The sequence below is a fragment of the Tupaia chinensis genome, unplaced genomic scaffold, assembly GCF_000334495.1.
Source record: "Tupaia chinensis unplaced genomic scaffold, TupChi_1.0 Scaffold143654_1, whole genome shotgun sequence".
Lineage (NCBI taxonomy): Eukaryota > Metazoa > Chordata > Mammalia > Scandentia > Tupaiidae > Tupaia > Tupaia belangeri.
The window spans coordinates 26,069-48,571 of NW_006203502.1; the positions used below are offsets into that span (position 1 = coordinate 26,069).

General features: G+C 44.1%; 1 protein-coding gene across 6 annotated transcripts in view; it reads right to left on the minus strand.

Annotated features, from left to right (window-relative positions):
• The window catches only part of ZNF565 (zinc finger protein 565), a 30,526-nt gene extending 8,169 nt beyond the window's left edge, over window positions 1-22,357 (minus strand). For 3 of the 6 annotated variants that reach the window (XM_014582602.2, XM_006164661.3, XM_006164660.3), the window contains exons 1-3: window positions 22,086-22,357; window positions 11,666-11,735; window positions 9,911-9,984 (exon numbers count right to left, since the gene is read on the minus strand). Coding sequence is in view for 3 of the 6 variants with exons in the window: in XM_006164661.3 (XP_006164723.1) it covers window positions 9,911-9,919 (9 nt within the window). In the remaining 3 variants the exon portion in view is untranslated. Of the gene's footprint in view, window positions 1-7,238; window positions 7,321-9,492; window positions 9,623-9,910; window positions 9,985-11,654; window positions 11,736-22,085 lie in introns of those variants that run through there. The other 3 variants (XM_027766765.1, XM_014582600.2, XM_027766766.1) reach the window with 3 other exon arrangements.
• Window positions 22,358-22,503: the final 146 nt, after the last annotated feature.

Sequence of the window (22,503 nt, forward strand, 5' to 3'; positions counted from 1 at the left end):
CAGACAGAGAGAGACAGAGAGACAGAAAGCGAGAAATCACCCCCCAGAGGGCATGGCCACACCACAATCCCTTCTCCTATGTTCTCCTCTCAGGATCTTGGGCATGCACGCACATGCGCCTGGCGTGAGTTTTAAACCACTGAGTCCGGGACGTGAACAGCGGTCGACTATGTGGGAGTCCAGCGACATAGCCATTACGCTAACTGCTGGTCCCTGAAATGACGAGATCTTAAAGCTGAGACCCTAGAAGAGGCTACTGTCTCAGTGGGATGGTGGGCTCCAGTAAACAGTGATGAGGACCCGTGCTGCCGTAGGTGGGAAAAATGATCAACTGCTCCTATAACAGGCATACCTCACCAGTACTGGGGGATTGGTTCCACACCATCACCATGAAGTGAATATTGCAGTGTGAGTCACACGAGCTTTTTGGTTTCCTGAGCATATAAAAGCTATGTTTACACTACACCATAGTCCAGGGATCCCCAGAGGTCCTCTGTTAGGAACCAGGCTGCCCAGCAGAGGTGAGCAGCAGCAAGTGAGTGACACTTCATCTGTACTTACGGCTACTCTCCATCACTCACATGACCATCTGACTCCACCTCCTGTCAGCTCAGCCCTGGCATTAGATTCCCATAGGAACGCACACCCTATTGTGAACTGTGCATGTGAGTGATCTAGAGGGCTTGCTCTCATAAACCATCCCCTGCAGACTCCAGTCTGTGGAAAAACTGTCTTGCACAAAACTGGTCCCTGGTGTCAAAAAGGTTAGGGATGACTGCTTTAGTCTATTAAATGTGTAACAGTATTATATCTAAAGAAAAGTGTACATAAGTTAATTTAAAAATACTTAATTTTTAAAATGAATTTTATTTATTTATTTATTTAAATTTGATCAGAGAGGGACAGAGCGAGAGAGCGGGAAAGTGAGAAAGCAAGCCACCAGGTCCAGGACTCGAACTGTGGTTGACCATGTGGGAGTGTCCAGCGCCTTCACCACCATGCCACCTGCTGGCCCCCTTCAATAATTATAATAATTAATGAATAAATAAAATAAAATAAATAATTCCTTTTTTTTAAAAAAAAGACTTTATTGCCCCAAATATTAAATATCATCTGAGTCTTCAGTAAGTCAACATTTTTTGCAGTAGTCTTGCCTCAATGCTTATGGCTGGGGGGGAAACAGGATGGTGGTTACTAAAGATTGGAGTTGCTGTGTCATTTTCTTAGAATAAGACAATGAAGTGGGCCTGCAGGTAGCATGGTGGTTAAGGTGCTGGATTCCCACATGGTTGACCACAGTTCAAGTCCCAGGCCTGGCAGTTTGAAAATCATAACAAATAAATAAATGTTAAAAGGAAATAAGACAATAAAGTTTGATGCATCAACTGAATCCTCCTTTCAATATTTTTCAAGTTTATTTTATTCGTTTCATGAGTGAGAGGCAGAAATAGAGACAGAGAAAAAGAGAGAACACCTCCAAAAGGTTTTTGTTTGTTTGTTTGTTTGTTTTGGAAATTACTACTCGATCACTAGAGAGAGACAGAGGGAGAGAGAGGCAAAAAGCACCCCTTAATCGGATATGGTCATGCTGCAATCACTTCCCCTCTATTTCTCTGTCCTGTTGGGACTTTGGATACACATGTACTTGCATCCAGAGTGTTTTTCAAGCTGCTGAAACCAGGATTCAAACTGTGGCCAGCCATGTGGGTTCTGGCTCCCTTAACCACCAAGCTATGAGGCCATCCCTCCAAAAGGGTCTTGATGTTATGATCCACTCCAACTGTCAGCCAGCCCCAACATATGAGCATATATGAGAGGTCTCTGGCTGCGAACCCAGAACGCTCCCATCTGGGTCACCCTCACAGAGTGTTTTACTTCTGTGCTACCATCTGGCCCCATGAGCCTTCCTTCAAAGAAAGATTCCTCTGTTGTATGCTATGCTGCTCAATGGCATTTCATTTATTATTATTATTATTTAACTGCTATATGGCACACATACTCACCAGAACAAGACAGATAAAGAGAGAGGGAGAAAGTGAGAAAGCAAGCCACCAGGTCTTGGACTTGAACCATGGTCAGTCATGTGGGAGTCCAGTGCCCCAACCATCACGCCATCTGCTGGCCCTCAATGGCATTTTACTCATAGTAGAATTTTCAAAATTCAAGCCCATCCTCTCAAACTCAGCTGCTGCTTCATCAATTAAGTTTATGTAATGCAGTTATGAGTTGCTTAACAATAGGGCTACATTTTGGGACCAGCAGATGGCGTAATGGCTACATTGCTGGACTCCCATGTAGTCGACTGAGGTTCAAGTCCTGGACCCGTTGGCTTAAACTCACGCTGGGCACATGTGCATGCATGCCCAAGATTCACAGAGGAGAATGGAGGAGAAGAGATTGCGGTGTGACCATGCCCCTGGGGTGATTACTTGCTTTCTGTCTCTCTGTCAAGCGCATGCGCCCTATAGCAAAAACCTCTCCAAAAAAAGAAAAAAATAGGGCTACATTCTAAGAAATGCATCATTAAGTGATTTTGTCACTATGTGGACATCACAGAGGACACTTACACAAACCTAGATTATATAACCTATTATACACCTAGGCTATATGGTATAGTTTATGTGCTCTTTATGTGTGTCAACGGAAATAACCAACTCTGCATAATTCACAGTAATTTCACCATGAGTGGATTCCATCTTTTCTTTTTTTAAAGTGTGTGTTGAGAGAGACAGATTGAGAGAGAGAGAGAGAGAGAGATGAACTTGATGCTGCAATCCTCCAGCCTCCAGTAGTTTTGTCATAGAGTGGGCACCACCATGTCTCCCTCCCCTTTATTAATATTGTTGCCATGGCACATGTGCAACAGTGAGAGGGTAAGTGAGAACTCACCCCCCAAGGGGGGATGGGCACACTGCAATCCCTTTCCATTCTCTTGCTGGGATTCTGGACATGTACAGACATGAGCCTGGCATGATTTTCAGGTTCTCGGTCTGGGATTTGAACTGCAGTTGGCCATGTGAGAGTTCAGTGCTTTAGCCCTCATGCCACCTGCTGGTCGCAAGAGGATTCCATCTTAAGAAATCAATTTTGGGGGACCAGCAGTTAGCATATTGACTATGTTACTGGACTCCCATGTAGTCGACCGTGGTTCGCGTCCCGGACCCAGTGGCTTAAAACTCACGCTGGGTGTGTGTACATGCGTGCCCAAGATCCTAAGAGGAGAATGGAGGAGAAGGGATTGCGGCGTGGTCATCCCCCGGGGGGATATCCCTTTCTGTCTGTCTGTCTCTGTCTTGCTTTCTGTCTGTCTGTCTCTGTCTCGCTTTCTGTCTCTGTCTGGCGAGCACACGCGCCCTATGGCAAAAAGAAAAAAAACAAAAAACCTCTCCAAAAAAAAAAAAAATCACTTTTGGGACCAGCAGGTAGCACAGTGGTTGGGGCATTGGACTTCCACATGGTAGACCGCAGTTCAGGTCCTGGGCCTGGTGTTTATACAAAGCAACTCCTGGGACCAGCAGTTGGTTTAATGGCTATGTCACTGGACTCCCATGTAATCAACCGCAGTTTGAGTCCGGGACCTGGTGGTTTAAACTCATGCTGGGCACGTGTGCATGTGTCCAAGATTTCGAGAGGAGAATGGAGAAGGGATTGTGGCATGGCCATCTCCCCTGGGGGGTGATTTTTCGCTTTCTGTCTCTCTGTCTCTCTCTGTCTTGCAAACGCATGTGCCCTATAGCAAAAACCTCTCCAAAAAAATAAACGAATAAAATAACTCCTTATCCATTAAAGTTTTATCATGAGATTGTAGGAATTTAGTCATGTCTTCAGGCCCAATTATTTTATTTTATTTTTGCAATATGGTGTGTGTGCTCGTCAGAGAGACAGAAAGTGAGAAATCACCCTCCAGGGGGAATGGCCACTGCCACAATCCCCTCTCCTGCAGTCTCCTCTTGGGATTTTGGGTACAGACGCACAAACACTTGGCATGAGTTTCAAGCCGCTGGGTCTGGGTATTGAACCATGGTTGGCCATATGGGAGTCCAGTGCCTCAACTAATGTCAGCTACTTTTAAAAAATTGTTTATTTAATTTTGTTATTTTATTTTTTAAAAAAAATAATTAAATAATTTAACTTTAGTTATTCTAATTTGACCAGAGAGGGACAGAGTGAGAGAGAGTGAGGGAGCAGAAAAGTGAGAAAGCAAGCCACCAGGCCAAGGACTTGAACAGCTGGAGTCCAGCGTCCTTAACCACCATGCCACCTGCCAGCCCCTTATTATTATTCTTTAATTTGATGAGAGGAGAGGGAAAGTGAGAGAGCAAGCTGCCAGGTCCAAGACTCAAACCATGGTCAGCCATGTGGGAGTCCAGTACCTTAACCACCATGCCACCTGCTGGCCCCTATTTATCATTATTAATTTTTAAAAATTTTACCAGAGAGAGAGAAAGGGAAAGTGAGAAAAACAAAGCTGCCATGTCTAAGACTTGAACCACAGTTGGCCATGTGGGAGTCTAGTGCCCTAACCAGCACACCATCTGCTGGACACCTCAGGCTCCAATTCTAAGTCTAGTTCTCTTGCTATTTTCCACATCTGTATTTATTTCCTCAACTGAGGTGTTGACAGTCATCCATGAGCGCTGGAATCACCTTCCTCCAGACTCTCATGAATGTTGATAGAGAGGCAATGAGAGGGAAAGTGAGAAATCACTCTCCAGAGGGGATGGCTATGCTGCAATCCCTTCTCCTCTATTCTTCTCTTGGGATTTTGGGCACACATGTACATGCACACAGTGTGATTCTCAAGCTTCCATGTCCAGGACTCAAACTGTGATCAGCCATGTGGGAGTCCTGTACCTTAACCACTATACCACCTCCTGGCCCCTCATAGTGTTCTCTTTTTTTTTCCATAATTTTTTATTCATTTAATTTTATTTATTATTTTATTTATTTATTTATTTATTTTTAATTTGACCAGAGAGAAAGAGAGAGGAAGAGAAAGTGAGAAAGCAAGCTGCCAGGTCCAGCACCTGAACCAAGGTCAGCTATGTGGGTGTCCAACACCTTAACCATCACGCCACCTGCCGGGCCCCCTCACAAATGTTCTAATGGCATCTAGATCAGTGAATCCTTTCCAGAAGGTTTTCAACTTACTTTTCCCAAGTCCACCAGAGGAATCTATGGCAGAAATTGCCTTAGATATAAACGTCTTAAATATAATAGCATTTGAAGGTTGACATTACTCCTTGATCCATGGGCTGCAGAACGGATGTTGTATTGGCAGGCATGAAAACATTAATGTCCTTGTACATCTCTATCAGAACTTGTGGGTGCCTGGGTGCATTGCCAATGAGCAGTGATACTGTGAAAGGAAATCTTTTTTTTCTGAGCAGTAGGTCTTCACAGTTGGCTTAAAATATTCTGTAAACCATGCTGTAAACAAATGTGCTGTTTATCCAGGCCATATTGTTCTATTTATGGAGCACAGGCAGGGTAAATTTAACATAATTTTATTTTTTAGGTTTTTGCTATCGAGTGTGTGTGCTCGCAGGAGAAGAGACAGAGACAGACAGAAAGGGAATGTGAGAAATCACCCCCTCCAGGGGGAATGGCCATTGCCATAATCCCTTCTCCTCCACTCTCTTCTTAGGCTTTTGGGCATGCACACACACACCTGGCATGAGTTTCAAGACAGTGGGTATGGGACTCAAACTGCTGTCAGCCATGTGGGTGTTCAGCACCTTAACCATCATGCCACCAGTTGACCTCAAATTTAGCATAATTTTAAAGGACCCTATGATTTTCAGAATGGTGAATGAATATTGGCTTCAAGTTAAAGTTGCTGGTGGTATTAGCTTCTAACAAGAAAGTTAGCCTGACCTTTGAAGCTTTGAGGCCAAACATTGATTTCTTCTGTTCGGTTAGAGACTTATTTATTTTAAACATTTATTCATTCATTTATCTGTGTATGAGTTGTGATTTTCAAGCCTCCAGATACAGGACTCAAACCACAGTCACCCATGTGGGAATCCGGCACCTCAACTACCATGCCACCTGCTGGCTCCAGCTAGACTTTACACTGAAAGTCATAGGTAGAATCTTCTTCCAACATAAGGCTGTCTTATCTACATTGAAAAAGCTGTTGTTTAGTGTAGACACCTTCACTAATTATCTCTGCTAGAGTTTCTGGTCACTTGCTGCAGCTTCTACACGGCACTTGCTGTTTCACCTTGCACCTCTATGTTATAGATGGCTCCTTTCCTTAAACCTCATGAACCTACCTCTGTTAGTTTCAAGTTTTTCTTCTGCAGCTTCTTCATCTCTTTCAAACTTCACAGAATTGAAAGAGAATTAGGGGTTTTGGTCTAGGTTAGACTTTGGCTTAAGAAAATTTGATGGGGATCAGCAGTTAGCGTAATGGCTATGTCGCTGGACTCCCAAGTAGTTGACCACAGTTTGAGTCCCGGACTCGGTGGCTTAAACTCACACTAGGCGTGTGTGTGTGCGTGCCCAAGATCCTGAGAGGAGAATGGAGGAGAAGGGATTGTGGTATGGTCATCCCCCCTGGGGGGGTGATTTCTTGCTTTCTGTCTCTCTCTGTCTTTCTGGTGAGTGCACGCACCCTATAGTAAAAATCTCTCCAAAAAAAAATTTAATTAATTAATTTATTTTTAGGCGAACAGGGCATGGGAAAGCAAGAGAGAGAGAGAGAGAGAGAGAGTGAGAAAGCAAGCCACCAGGTCTGGGACTCAAACCATGGTCAGCCAGGTGGGAGTCCATGCCCTCAAGACCTCCAGACCACCTGCTGGCCCCAATCACTGCTAGATTTTAATTTACAGAGAGATGTGACTTTTTTTTTTTTTTTTTTTTTGTACTAGAGGGCACATGTAACTCATTGGAGAGAGACAGAGAGAGGAAAAGTGAGAAAGTATCCCCCACAGGGGATGGTCACATTGTAATCTCTTCTCCTCCACTCTCCTTTTGGGCACACATACACATGTGTCCTGCATGTTTCTAAAGTTGCTGGGTCTGGGACTTGAACCACATGGTTGGCCACATGGGATCCACATGCCGTAACCACCATGCCACTGGCTGGCCCAAGAGATGTTTGACTCTTACTTTCACCTGAACACAAATTTGAAATCAGAAAACCCAAAAGCATATTGTTTAGTATACAGTTATTTACAGTAAAGTTATTATAAAAATAAAGGACCAATAAACACAAAATTAAAAGTACTAACCCATTGGTGAAAATGGTGATGGAGATAGATGCAAGAAACAGGATCAGGGAAGGGAACGTAGGTTGCTTAGATGGTGTATAATCTGAGTGATAAATACATCAGTACTTACTTCATTATTCTTTTTTAAAAATTATTTTATTTAACTTTATTTACTTATTTATTTATTTTTAATTTGACCCGAGAGGGACAGAGAGAGAGAGAGAGAAAGTGAGAAAGCAAGCCGCCAGGTCCAGGACTTGAACCGTGGTCAGCCACGTGGGAGTCCAGTGCCTTTAACCACCATGCCACCTTCTGGCCCCTCATTTTGGTTTTATAAAGTTTTTCTTTTCTTTTCTTTTTGCCATAGGGCATGTGCACTTGCCGGAGAGACAGAGAGAGACAATGACAGGAAAGTGAGACGTCACTCCCTAGGGGGGATGGCCACACCACAATCCCTTCTCCTCCTGGGATTTTGGGCATACATGCACATGCACCCAGCAAGAGTTTCTAGCCACCAGATCTAGGACTTGAACTGCAGCTGGCCATGTGAGAGTCCAATGGCCTTAACCACCATGACACTTGGTGGCTCCAATTCTTTTTTTTTTAAGAGAGAGATTTTTGCTATAGGGTGCATGCACTTGTTGGAGAGGCAGAGTGAGACAGAGAGAGCCAGAAAGTGAGAAATCACCCCTCAAGGGGAATGGCCATGCTGCAATTTCCTCTCCATACTTCTCTCAGGGTTTTGGGCACAATGCACAGCACATGCACCTCAACGAGGTGGAAGTCCAGTGACGTAACCATTATGCCATCTGCTGATCCCAGCTGGGCCCAATTCTTTATGCCACCTAAATTTGCCGTGGAGTGACTGTGCTTGCAAGAGAGAGAGAAAGAGAGAGAAGGAGAGAAAGAGAAAGCACGCCCCCAGGGGGATGGCCACGTCACAATCCTTTTCTTCCATTCTTCTCTTGAGATTTTGAGCATGCATGCACATGAACCTGGCATGTATCTCAAGCTGGGTCCAGGATTCAAATCACACAGCTGAGCACGTGGGATCTGGTTACCTTAATCACAACACCATGGTCTGGCTCTGCATGTATTCATTTTTTTTTTTTAAGGTTTTTGTCATAGGGTGAATATGCTCGTTGGGTAGACAGATAGTGAGAGGGAAAGTGAGAAATCATCCTCAGGGGGGATAGTCATGTCACAATCCCTATTCCTCCATTTTCTTGATGGGATTTTGGGCATCCATGCACATATACCCAGCATGATTTTCTTTCTTTTATTTTTTTTCTTAATAATTATTTATTTAATTTTATTTATTCATTCTTTTTTTTAAAAATTTGATCAGAGAGAGATGGGTGGGGACAGTGAGAAAGCAAGCCACTAGATCCGGGATTCGAACTAGGGTCGGCCACGTGGAAGTGTCCAGTGCCTTACCCACCACACCATCTGCTGGTCTCCATCCTGGCATGATTTTCAAGTTGCCAGGTCTGGGACTTGAACCATGACTGGCCATGTGGGAATCCAGAACCTTAACCATCATGTCACCTGCTGGTTGTGTATGTATCCTTTGATAGTATTCGCTTTATTTTTTAAAATTTGTTTCAAGTGGAATGACATTTAAAAATAGAAGAAACGGGAGACTGGCAGATAGTATAATGGTTATATTGCTGGACTCCCAAGTAGTCAACTGTGGTTCAAGTCCCAGACCTGGCAGCTTAAAATCACACCAGGCACGTGTACATATGTGCCCAAAATCCAGAGAGAAGAATGGAAGAGAAGAGACTGCAGCTTGGCCGTAACCCATGGGGGGTGATTTCTTGCTTTCTGTCTCTCTTCTCTCTAGTGAATGCACATGCTCTATAGTAAAAATCTTGGGGACCAGCAGGTGGTGTGTGGTTAAGGCGTTGGACATTCCCACATGGCCAACCATGGTTCAAGTCCTGGACCTGGTGGCTTGCTTTCTCACCTTCTCTCTCTCTGTGTGTCTCTCTCTGGTCAAAATAAAATAAGTAAATGAATAAATAAAATTAACAATAATTTTTGAAAAATCTCTTTCTTTAAAAAAAAAGGAAAGAGACCATATTGACCAAATGATTAAACCATTTCATCTTTGGCCCAATTCAGTCATGGTTATGAAATGGAGGGTCCCATATATTTATCTCAAGAGAATATACCTCTGCTCCACTGGTACTTTGGCAAGAATGTTACATACTTATGTAAGCAATGTTGGAGAAGACAGAGCCACTAAAGAAAGTGGGGCACCATCACTTACCTCTTGGGATAGAGTTACCGTCAGCAGGTTACAGAGAAGTTTCAGGATAAAGAACACAAATGTGGGACCAGCAGATGGCGTAATGGTTACATTCCTGGACTCCCATGTAGTTGACCGTGGTTCGAATCCCGGACCTGGTGGCTTGAAACTCACGCCTGTGCGTGCGTGCCCAAAATTCTGAGAGGAGACTAGAGAAGAGACTGTGGCATAGCCATCTCCCTGGGGGTGATTTCTCGCTTCAGTCTTTATGTTTCTCTCTGTCTCTCTAGTGAGCACACATGCCCTGTAATAACAACAACAAAAACAAACAAAAAACACACATGCAAAAAAACCACCCTCCTAAAAAAAGAACACACATATTTATATGATTAGGAGGGGAAAACGGATTATTCTAAGAACAGAAGAAATTTCTACTCACCTGGGCCATTGTTTTTAGAACTATCTGACCTGCTCCAATTTCCCTCAATTCTTCTCTTGAACAAGTGTAGAGTCCTGAAAAAGCAGAATAAAGGGAGAGACGGCAAATTTCTTTTTTTTTGGAGAGGTTTATGCTATAGGGCGCGTGCACTCGCCAGCCCGACAGAGACAGAGCGACACAAAGTGAGAAATCACCCCCCAGGGGGGATGGCCACACCGCACACACCACAATCCCTTCTCCTCCATTCTCGTGGGATCTTGGGCATGCACACGCATGCGCCTGGCGTGAGTTTAAGCCACCGGGTCTGGGACTTGAACCGCGGTTGACTACGTGGGAGTCCAGTGACATAGCCATTATGCAAACTGCTGGTCCCAGAGATGGCAAATTTCTGATAAACTGAGGTCTCCTAAGAACTCTCAAAGAGATGAGTTTAAAATAATTGTACTTTCATTCTCCTTGCCCTGCTTCCCCTTGCCCTTCTCTTGAGCCACAACATATAGGCTAACATTAAAAACTTCAGAAGTGTGTGGGAAGAGGGAGGGTGAATGAGTAGAGTCTGAGGAAGGACATTAAAAAGAAAAATAGAGAGGCAAGGCATTTATGGTACAAAGAAATGGATTATTATCTATACCTTATAGTATTGCCAACTGGACCCGTGCGAAATGTACACGTGCTGGAATTTTCACTTTGTAAGTTAAGTAATGTGATTAAATGTATAAAAGAAATTGAAATAATAATAAAACAAATAATTAAAGAACAGGGACCAGCAGTTGGCGTAATGGCTATGTCGCTGGACTCCCATGTAGTTGACTGCTGTTCAAGTCCCAGACCCGGTGCCTTAAACTCAGCTGGGCGCATGTGCGTGCATGCCCAAGATCCTGAGAGGAGAATGGAGGAGAAGGGATTGTGGCGTGGCCATCTCCTCCCCCCCGGGGGGGGGGATTTCTCACTTTCTGTCTCTCTGTCTCTCTCTCTGTCTTTCTGGTGAGCACACATACCCTAAAGCAAAAACCTCTCTCAAAAGAAAAAAAAAAAGTAAAAAACAGAACAAAACACAAACACAAAAAACTCCAGAAGTAACAAAACTTAGTTCTTCACTAAACACGAGAGAACACAGAAGCAGCAAGGTGGTGTCACGGCAGAGGTGCTCTAGCACTGACAGAAGCCAAGCGCCCCAGCGTGAGGGATTCCAGCCAAGATAACCCTCTATCTTCCTGATGCTAATCTAAACCTGAGATGGGACCTAGGCGGCTCCCACCTGCTCCAAATTGCAGCACAGAGGATCCTAACTCAGACGCACACACTTTACCCCTCAAGGATGAGGTAACATAATCGGGCCAAAAACACAGAACAGTTTTACAGGCAAATCCATGAAAATAGCCATGAGGGCAAGGTCAATGGGTCTCATCATCACTGCACTGGCTGCAGTGTGTGGAGGATACAGGTGACTGATAAATACTAGCTGAACGGGCAGAAGTTAGGTTTTCACCCATTAATGAAATGGAAGAAACGGACTAAGTTAGAGAGGCAAGTAACAGGATAACATGACCGGATTATTTTACTGCAGAGGAGTAAAATCGGGGTAAGGAAGACAAACGGAGGTGCTTATACTTCTCCAAGCAAACAAAGAGGGTTGGAACTCAGGACAGTGCCAATGGGAAGGAGGAGAAGAAATGAATCCAAGGGATAGATGAGGTAAAATAAAAGGCAGAGAAGGAGGAGTCAATAATTCTTTCATACTTACTGAGCTCTTACCTTAACCAGCACAGCTCTAGATGTGAGGAAGATAATAAATCAAGTCCCTGTTTCAGTGGGTCTCACATTCCTATGGAGACAGCAAAAACAGAAATACTGGTAATGATATTCCTGATCCTATGTCAAGTGCCAAAAACGCTATGGAGAAGAGGATAGGGAGCTTTGGGGAGATAAAGGAGTGGTCTAAGAAGGCGTTTCACTGAGGTGACTTGTAAGCAGAGCCTGACTGGATAAGCAATGCAGATATCTAGGGGAAGCACATTCCAGTACAGGGAACAGCAACTGTGAAGGCCTCAAGGCAGGAATAGTCTTTGCTTGATCAACAAAGAGAAAAAACAGAGTGGCCAGAATGGAGCGTGCAAGAAGAAGAGGGTCAGAGGATCACCCAGAAAAAGGGGTGGATGCTAGATCACGTCGGGCTTAGAGGCCACTGTTAAGAACTTTGGTTTTGGGACCAGCAGTTAGTGTAATGGCTATGTCGCTGGACTCCCATGTAGTCGACTGCGGTTTGCGTTCCGGACCCGGTGGCTTAAGCTCATGCCGGGAGCGTATGCGTGCGTGCCCAAGATCCTGAGAGGAGAATGGAGGAGAAGGGGTTGCAGCATGGCCATCCCCCCTAGGGGGTGATTTCTCGCTTTCTGTCTCTCTGTCTTTCTGGCGAGCGCACATGCCCTATAGTGAACCTCTCCAGAAAAAAAAAAAACAACTTTGGTTTTAGGTGTGGAGTAAGACAGAAAGGTGCTCAAACTTTGTAAGCTAAAGAATGGTATAACCTCATCTATTGAGTCTTCGGAAAAATCAATGTATTTTTCTGTTTTTCTATTCAAAAACGTGTCATGACTTTTCTGATGACCTAATACATTTGAAAGGGCCATTCATGGGAAATGGACTACAGAGGACAAGGAGGGGAAGCAGGAAGACCGCTGAGGATACTACAGCAATACAAGCACAGGATGATGGAGGGTGGCTGACGTGTGTGGTGGGTGGGGAGGTGATGAGAACTAATCAGAGTCTACACATACTCTGAAACTGCAGCTGACAGGATTTACTGATTTTAGGTATAAAAAGGAAATTAAAAAAAAAAACAAACAAGATGATGCTAAGGCTTTGGCTTGTTCACTTAAAAACACAAAGTTTTCTTTTCTTGGGACCAGCAGTTAGCATAATGGCTACGTCACTGGACTCCCACATAGTCGACTGCAGTTCGTGTCCCGGACCCGGTGGCTTGAACTCACGCTGGACGTGTGTGCGTGCACCCCCAGGATCCCGAGAGGAGAATGGAGAAGTGATTACGGTGTGGCCATCCCCCTGGGTGGTGATTTCTCGCTTTCTGTCTCTCTGTCTCTGTCTGCAGCAAAAAAAAAAAACAAAAAAAAAAAAAAAAAAAAACCAAAAACAAAAAAACAAAAAAACCTCTCCCCCCCCAAAAGTTATTTATTTATTTAATTCTATTTGTTATTATGTTGAGAGATTTTTGCTTTAGGACACTTGTACTTGCCAGAGAGGCAGAGACAGACAGACACAGAAGGTGAGAAATCACCCCCCTGCCCCCAGGATAGCCATGCTGCAATCCCTTCTCCTCCATTCTCTTCTCGGGATCTTGGGCATGCATGCACACATGCCCAGTATGAGTTTTTAAGCCATTAGGTCTGGAATTCAAACTATGTGGGAGTCCAGCAATGTAACCATTATGCCATCTGCTGGTCCCTATTATTATTATTATTTTAATTTGACCAGAGAGAGAGAGAGAGAAAGGGAAAGGGAAAAAGCAAGACGCCAGGTCTGGAACTTGAACCCCGGTTAGCCATGTGAGAATCCAGCGCTTTTAACCACCATACCACCTGCCAGTCCCTCTTTTTTCTTTAATTAAAAAAAAAAATTGCTACAGGGTGAGACCAGCAGATGGCTTAATGGTTATGCCAGTGGACTTCCATGTAGTCAACCACGGCTCGACTTGTATGTAGTCAACCGTGGTTTGACCTGGCAGTGTAAAACTCACGCTGAGTGCGTATGCATGCATGCCCAAAATCCTAAGAGGAGAATGGAGAAGGGGTTGCATTGTGGCCTAGGGAGTAATTTCTCACTTTCTGTCTCTCTGACTCTGGACGAGTGCCCGTACCCTAGAGCAAAAATCTCTCTCTTAAAAAAAAAAAAGCTACAGGGTACATGCGCTTGCCAGAAAGAGAGAGAGAGAAAGAAAGTGAGAAAGCACCTCCAGGGGGGGGCCACACCACAGCGGTTCTCCATTTCTCCTTTCAGGATTTTGGGCATGCATGCACACGTGGCCAGAGTGTTATCCAAGCTGTCAGGTTCAGGACTAAAACCATGCAGTTGGCCAAGTGGGATCCAGCTGCCTTGACCACCATGCCACTAGTTGGCCCCAAAGTTCTCCTTTTTTTTTTTTTTCAAGAGAGATTTTTGCCATAGGGTGCATGTGCTCACCAGAGAGACAGAAAGCAAGAAATCACCCTCCAAGAAGGGATGCCCACGCCAAAATCCCTTCTCCTCTGGTCTCCTCTCAGGATCTTGGACATGCATGTACACATGCCTGGCATGAATTACTTATTTATTATTTTTTAATTTGATGAGAGAAGGGGAGAGAGAGAGAAAGAAAGAGAGCAAGCCTCCAGGTCTGAGATTCGAACCAGGGTTGGCCATGTGGAAGTCCAGCACCTTAATTACCACATCACTGGGTCGGCCCCCTGGTGTGATTTTTAAGCCACCGGGTTTGGGACTTAAATCGTGGTAAACTAGGTGAGAGTCTAGTGATTTAACCATTACGCCATCTGCTGGTTCCAGGTTTTCATTTTTTAACATGGAGAAGACTGTAAGAAGAGCAGGTTAGGATGGACAAATTTCAGGCTCTGTTTGAGGATCTGATGTGTAGGTAAGCACTTGAGATGCCTATTATATATACCCAAAGTGGAAATATCAAGTATTCATTAGACATTTGGTTCTGGAATTCAGGAGAAAATCTAATCTAGAAATAGAAAATCAGGAGTTACTGATGTATAGATGGTATTTAAAGCCCTGAGATTAGGAACCAGCAGTTGGTGTAATAGCAACATATGCTGGACTCCCATGCAGTTGACAGCAGTTAGACCTGGTGGCTTAAACTCACGCTGGGTGGGTGCGCGTCTATGCGTGCCTAAGATCCCGAGAGGAGAACGGAGAAGGGACTGTGGCATGGCCATCACCCTGGGGAGTGATTGCCTGCTTTTTGTCTATTTCTCTCTGTCTTTCTAGCAAGCCCACATGCCCTATAGAAAAACCTCTCAAAAAAAAAAAAAAAAAAAAAAAAAAGCCCTGAGATTAAATCTGACCACTTACAGAATGAGTAAAGGTAAGGAAGACAAAAGGTCTAGGACCTAAGCCTGAGTAGGGGTGCCAATGATTAGAGAACAGGAGATGAAAAGGAATAAAGAATACAATCTTCTTTTTTTTTTTTTGTAATGGTTTTTGTCATAGGGTGTGCACTTGCCAGAGAGAGAGAGGGAAAGTGAGAAATAACTCCCATGGAAGATGGCCATGCTGCAATCCCTTCTCCTCCATTATCCTCCTGGAATTTTGAGCATGCATGCACATGCACTTGGCATGATTTTCAAGCTGCCAGGTCCGGGGCTTGAACCACAGTCGGCCATGTGGGAGTCCAGAGTCTTAACCACTGTGGTTCCAAAAAATAGAAACTTTTTTTTAAAGAGAGATTTTTGCCATAGGGCACATGCACTTGCTGGAGAAAGAGAGACAGAGAGAAAGTGAGAAATCACTCTCTGGGAGAGATGGCTATGCCACAATTCCTTTTCCTCTGTTCTCCTTGGGATTTTGGGCATGCACACATATATGCCCAGAGTGCTAGCAGCCAGGTCTAGGACTCGAACTGTGGTCAACTATGTGGGAATCCTGCAACACAATCATACTATTCGCTGGTCCTGGGTTCTCTGTTTTGAAAGTGGGAGAAATTACAGCATGACTGGACTAACTCAGTAGAGGAATTTTTACTTTTTAAAATTTGACCAGAGGGGGATAGAGTGTGTGTGTGTGTGTGTGTGTGAGAGAGAGAGAGAGAGAGAGAGAGAGAGAACACTATCAGGTCACTTGAAGGTCAGCCATGTAGGAGTCCAGTGCCCTTAACCCCACTATGCTGCCTGCTGGCCCTGAGGAATTTTTTTAATGAATTATTAATTTATTTTAGTTGTTATTATTATTTATTTTTTTAATTTGACCAGTGAGAGACAGAGAGAGAGAGAAAGGGAAAATGAGAAAGTAAGCCACCAAATTTGGGACTTCAACCGTGGCTGGCCATGTGGGAATCCAACGCCCCAACCACTAAGCCACCTCTGGCCCTTAGTAAAGAAAATTTTAAATGTCATAGTCGACTCTGTCTCCACAGATCGGAGATGTTCTCATAGCTTTAAAAAGGAATCACACCTAATTTACAGAAGCAACTTCTTATATAAAGAAAAAGAAACGGGTCAGGGCCAGCATGTGATGTGGTTAAGGTGCTGGATTATCATGACCGACTATAGTTCCAGTCCCAGACCTGGTGGCTTGAAAATCATGCCCGGCATGTGTGCATGCATGCCCAAACCTTGAGAAGAGAATGGAGGAGAACTGCAGTGTGGCCATTTGCCCTTGGTATTTGATTTCTCATTTTCTCTGTATCTCTCTCTGGTGAGCACACATACACACACACACGTATATACACACACAAAACAAAACAAAACAAAAAAAAAAGAAATGGGTCTTAGCCACTGTCATAAACATTATCCAGTTTTCTCTCCTCTGGGGCACATAGAGAACGCTATCTTCCAGACCTTTGAAGTTAGGCAGGGTCATGAACTGGTTCTGACCAATGAAACATTAGTTGACTTGATGTGTGTCACTTGTCTGAGGCACTGGAAAGACTGCACAATTCTCCAATCCTTCTGCTCCTGGATCTGGCCATCAAGGAGGCTGTGGGTTTTAGACAGTACAGCTGGAATGGGTAGGCTCACTGGTCTGGGACCCTGCCTATATTAGAAACATGGCATATGTAGAAATAAAAAATTATGCTGTAAGCCACTGAGATTCAGGGGTTGTTTACTACCACAGCATAATTTAGCCTGTCCTAACTAATACACTGATAAATACACTATCCTCTGACTACATAAACCTTCAGATTCAGGGCCTTGGTCTATATGAGAAAGAGGGGGGGAAAAGTCAGAGAACCTTCAGAAATAACAGAGTAGAGCTATTTATTTTCCAATCTTTGTCTCAGAAGGATTTTCAACATGGCCACAAGGTGAAAAAAAGGGCAGGTTATGAATTATGAGACAAGCTGGTTTTGACATAGCCATCATTATTAAAATTTTGTACAAATCACTGGGGCCACCTGGTACCATAGTGGTTAAGGCAGATGGATCCCACATGGCCAACTTCTTGGGGGGTGATTTCTCACTTTCCCTGTCTCTTTCCACGCTCGCTCTCTTTCCAGTGAGTGCATGCGTCCTACAGCAAAACTAAGATAAATAAATAAATTTGTACAAGTCCTTCTGAGCAAAGTTTAGTCATGTATACACCACCAAGTAAAGCTTAAAGCTGCATCTCTAATGTATTCATATTTCTCAATTCAGACATTTTCAGAGGCCATGGGTTCCACATCCCACTGGGTCCAGGCAGAAGGCCTAAGAGAAGTTGGCCAGATTATGGGAGCTAGATAGGTACATTAACACCAGCAGGTGATGTGGTGGATAGAGGCGCTGGATTCCCACATGGTTGACCAGTTTCGACTCCTGGACCTGGCAGCTTGCTTTCTTGTTTTCCCTTTCTCTCTTTCTGTCTCTCTGGTCAGATTAAAAAATAATAACAAATTAAATGAAATAAATAAATAATTATTTTTAAAAATTAATTCTAAATTTATTTAACTTTATTATTATTATTTTATTATTTCCAGACAAAGAGAGAGAGAAAGTGAGAAAGCAAGCCTCCAGGTGTGGGACTTGAACCACAGTGGGTCATGTAGAAGTCCAACACCCTTAACCGCCTCGCCACCTGCTGGCTCCAAGATAATTATTTTAACTTTACTATTATTATTTTAAAGAATTGTCTTATTTAACTTTATTTATTAATTTATTTATTTTAATTCAAGCAAAGAGGGATAGAAAGAGAGAGAGGGAAAGTGAGAAAGGAAGCCACCAGGGTCTGAGACTCGAACCACAGTCAGCCATGTGGGAGTCCAGCACCCTTAACCACAACATCACCTGCTGGCCCCAACTTTATTGTTATTATTAAATAAATAATTCTTAAAAAAGAAGTGAACTCTAAGATAATAATAATAATTTTAAAAAATCATTCTGAATAAGACCTCTAATCAAGAGTCATTTCTCCCAATATTTAAAATATGAAAAATATAGTACATTACATTTCAACATGAAGCCTTCAAATGGGTTCTTAAAACTTCATTACAAGGAACTAGCTGGTGAGGTGGTGGTTAAGGTGCTGGAATTCCACATGGTTGACTGTGGTTCAAGTCCTGGACCTGGTGGCTTGCTTCTCATTTTCTGTCTCTGGTGAGCACACCTGTCCTATAGCAAAAACTTTAAACAATAATTATAGGAACCAGCAGATGGCGAAATGGTTACATTGCTGGATTCTCATGTAGTGGATTGTGGCTGGAGTCTGGGCCCTGCAGCTTGAAACACATCAGGTGCATGTGTGTGTGTGTGCCCAAAACCCTGAAAGAAGAATGGAGAAGGATTGTGACGTTGCCACCCCTCCTGTGGGGTGAGTTCTTGCTTTCTGTCTCTTTCTCTCTGGCAAGCATACTCACTCTACAGCAAATATCTCTTCCTAAAAAAAAATAATGATTTTTTTAAAAAAGAGTAAAAATAGCAAGCATGACGAAATGCTAGTAAACTATCATATGAAATTTTTTAAACCATCACTGTTCTTTTTATTAAGAATTACTATTTTTTTGGGAACCAGCAGTTTGCGTAAGGCTATGTTGCTGGATGCCCACGTAGTCGACAACGGTTCGCGTCCTGGACCCGGTGGTTTAGAAATCACGCCAGGCGCGTGTGCGTGAGTGCCCAAGATCCCAAGAGGAGAATGGAGGAGAAGGGATTGCGGCGTGATCATCTCCCCTGGGGGGTGATTTCTTGCTTTCTGTCTCTCTGTCTCTCTCTGTCTGTTTGGCGAGCGCACGCGCCCTATAGCAAAAACGTCTAGGAAAAAAAAATAAAAAGAATTACTATTTTTTTGGGACCAGCAGTTCGCATAATGGCTATGTCGTTGGACTCCCATATAGTCGACCATGGTTTGAGGCCCCGGACCTGGTGGCTTAAACTCATGCCAGGCATTTGTGCGTGCATGCCCAAGATCTTGAGAGAATGGAGAAGGGATTGCGGTGTGGTCATCCACCACCACCCCCGGGGGGCGGGATTTCTCACTTACTGTATCTGTCTCTCTCTTTCTGGCGAGCGCACACGCCCTGTAACAAAAACCTCTCCAAAAAAAAGAATTACTATTTTTAAATTAAATTAAATTAATTTATTTGTTTCCATTTGACCAGAGAGGTAGAGAAAGAAAGAGAGAGGAAAGCAAGCCGCAGGTCTGGGACTTGAACCACAGTCAGCCATGTGGGGATCCAGCACCTTTAACCACCATGCCACCTGCTGATCACTTCTTCTTTCTTTCTTCTAATTGCTAGAGGGCATGTAAGCTTGCCAGAGAGAGAGACAGAGAGAGAGGGAGCGGGATAAAGCACTTCCAATGGAGCAAGGTCATGCCACATTTCTTCTCTATTTCTCCACCCTGTTGGAACTTAGGACACATGCGCACATATGCATAGTGTGTTTTTCAAGGTGCTTGGACTGGGACTTAAACCATGGTTCGTCACGTGGATTCACCTCCCTTAACTACTGGGCCACAGGAATGGCCTCAAAACATCACTTCCTAATCACCAACTATTATTATTATGGCTATTAACAACTGGTTGTTTTGTATATAATAACATGCCCTCAAAGAGTGATTAACAGCTGCAAATTCCTTTTGTTGACACTTGAATCTATGTATCTGTCAAAATATTTACATAAGTATATTTAGGCTATAACTGAAATTTTTCCTATACGTCATTTTTTGAAAATGTTGTATTAAATGTCATGAATGTAAACATATTTTTTCATAGTATAAACATCAGCCAAAAATCAATACAATGGGAATCATGAACATTCCTGAACAATGTTTAACATTCTGGGTCAAGAAGCACAGGGTGATGAGGATGGCTTGCATTAGAGTGACCTTGGGGGAAGTGATAAGAACTGATCAGATTCTACATTTACTCAGATACTAGAGCTGACAGGATTTATTGATTTTAGGGATAAGGGAGGAAAAAAAAAAAAAAAAAGAAGCCCAAATGACTGTAAGGCTTTTTGACCTATTCAATTAGAAGCACAGTTTTTTTTTTTTTCTTTCTTTCTTTTTAATTTGTTACTGGGTATGTACATTCACTGGAGATAGAGAGAGGGACAATGAGAAAGCAGCTTGTAGGATAGCCATGCTGCAATCCCATCTCCTCTCAGGAGTTTGAACATGCATACATATGTGCTCAGCATTTTTCAGGCTGCCAGGTCTGGGACTTGAATTGTGCAGTCAGCCATGTGGGATTCACATTTAAAAGTCTAAAACAAACTCAAAATGAAAAGTGTCTTTTAAAATGAACATTAGGTACACAGGGTGCAGGAAGGGCATGTACCTCTCTGGCCATCTCTTGGGCACCTAGTATATTACAAGAACTTTCTGAAGAAAAGCAAAGCACACCCTGAAAAACTAGAAGGGCTTGGGAAAGAAGAAAACCTGATGTACTTTGAACTTGGCCTTTGGATGTTCAATGACTGTTTTTTCCTTCTCTGAGCACCTTTCTTGGAGATTAGAAGAAAGGAATCCTGGGGGGCCAGCAGGTAGCATAGTGGTTAGGGTGCCGGACTCCCACATGGCCGACTATGGTTTGAATCCCAGATCTGGTGACTTGAAACTCATGCTGGGCATGTGTGTGTGAGTGCCCAAAATCCTCAGAGGAGGATGGAGGAGAGGGTATGTAGCATGGTGATTCCCCCAGGAGGATAATGTCTTGCTTTCTGTCTCTGGCAAGCGCAAGCACCCTGTAGCAAAAATCCCTTGGAAAAAAAAAGAAGAAAGGAATCATGAGCAACAAGAATATTTTTGAAGAGTCATCCTCCTACCCTACCACACAGGGGTGGGAGGTCAGAGAATGGGCATGCTGCCCAATCTCAGTATCACCCAGAAAGGCTGAGGTCACTACCATGGCGGGATTAGAGATCTTGCCAAGAGTCAGAGTGTGGGAGTCACAGACACCTCACAATGACACACTAGATGCTGCACAAATGGTCACAGTGTCATACAAATGTAGCTACACATTCATTCCTTTTTTTTTTGTTTTTAATTTAAAGAACAAGATAAGTTGTTCCTCTATTGTGCTCATTCTGTCTAGAGCTCCAGTGTATTTGAGACAACTGGCATGCAACATTGTAGCCCAAGCTTTTTAGGGTGGGCAGGGAATGGCAACAGGCTTCCCATGTGGCCTGGATCTGCCCAATATAGGAGTCAAGCAACATGAAACCCACATGTGCTACCATAGCTGGGCCTGCACATCCACTTTTGAAACACACAAGGACACAAACAGCCACAAACCATCCACTAAGAAGACATGCAGTCATTAACCTATTCACCACTGTGACACACAAAGTCACTTCCACATAGTCATAGGATCTCCACACCAATATCCACATATGTCCCACACATTCACAATCACACACCAACTGGACAACACAGACATTGATTGACACTCTATGTCACTCAGTCAAAATTGAATATTCACTCTGGAGATACACAATCACACTCAAGCAAAAAATGCCCACAACCACAGACATAGCAACACATCATGTCTCGGTCACTATTTTTCACACATACACACCAAGGGACACAACCAGATACACACAGTGTCATCACATAGCTACAGGCAACTGCAATTTCACAAAGTACCATACACAACCAAACAATCATACAACTAAAACCACACACCCACCTTGGGGACATGTGACCCACAGGACAAACATCGGTCACACTGTCCCAACTATATTCACACCCCAAGGAACAAGGCGTGTACAGACCCATATATACAACGCAATGTCACCCCTGCAGTCACAAGGATCCCATACCCCGACACGCAGTGTTACACTTAATTATACAAAACCGCCAGCCATACAGGGTCTACACCCGCACTCTCAGGCATCCATGTCCGGTCACATAACCACCATCAAAGGCACATTCTTCATCGCGCATCCTCAGCCGCCTCCCGCCTGCGCGCAGAGACCCAGGACTCCGGACACGCCCCGTCCCCGCCCCGGACTCCCAGACCCCTCACCTTCTGCCTCCCCTGGTCGCGTCCGGGTCCTTGCGGAGCTAAGGATCTCGCCGCAACGTCAAGAGAGACGTAACGCCGTGCCGCTGTGGACTCTGGGAAACGTGGTCCTGCGCCAGACCAGCCATGGCGAAGATGGCGTCGTCTCGCGGCTGAGTGAGGGCTTGGCCCGCGTTGACCGTGCGCCCCGCAGGCTTCAAAGGAGTTTCCACTTCAAACTTCTCGGCGGCCTGAACTCATCTAACTCCAAGGAAGAACCTCATAATCACTGGAGGAGGCAAGTCACGTTCGCGAGGGGGAGATCGAGAAACACCGAGAGTCGACTAGCAAAGCCTCATGGGAAATGTAGTCCGAGGCCGGAAAAGCGGCGTTACTGGTAACAGAGGTAATCCCCTACCAGCCGGGCCTGGCCGCGGTGGCC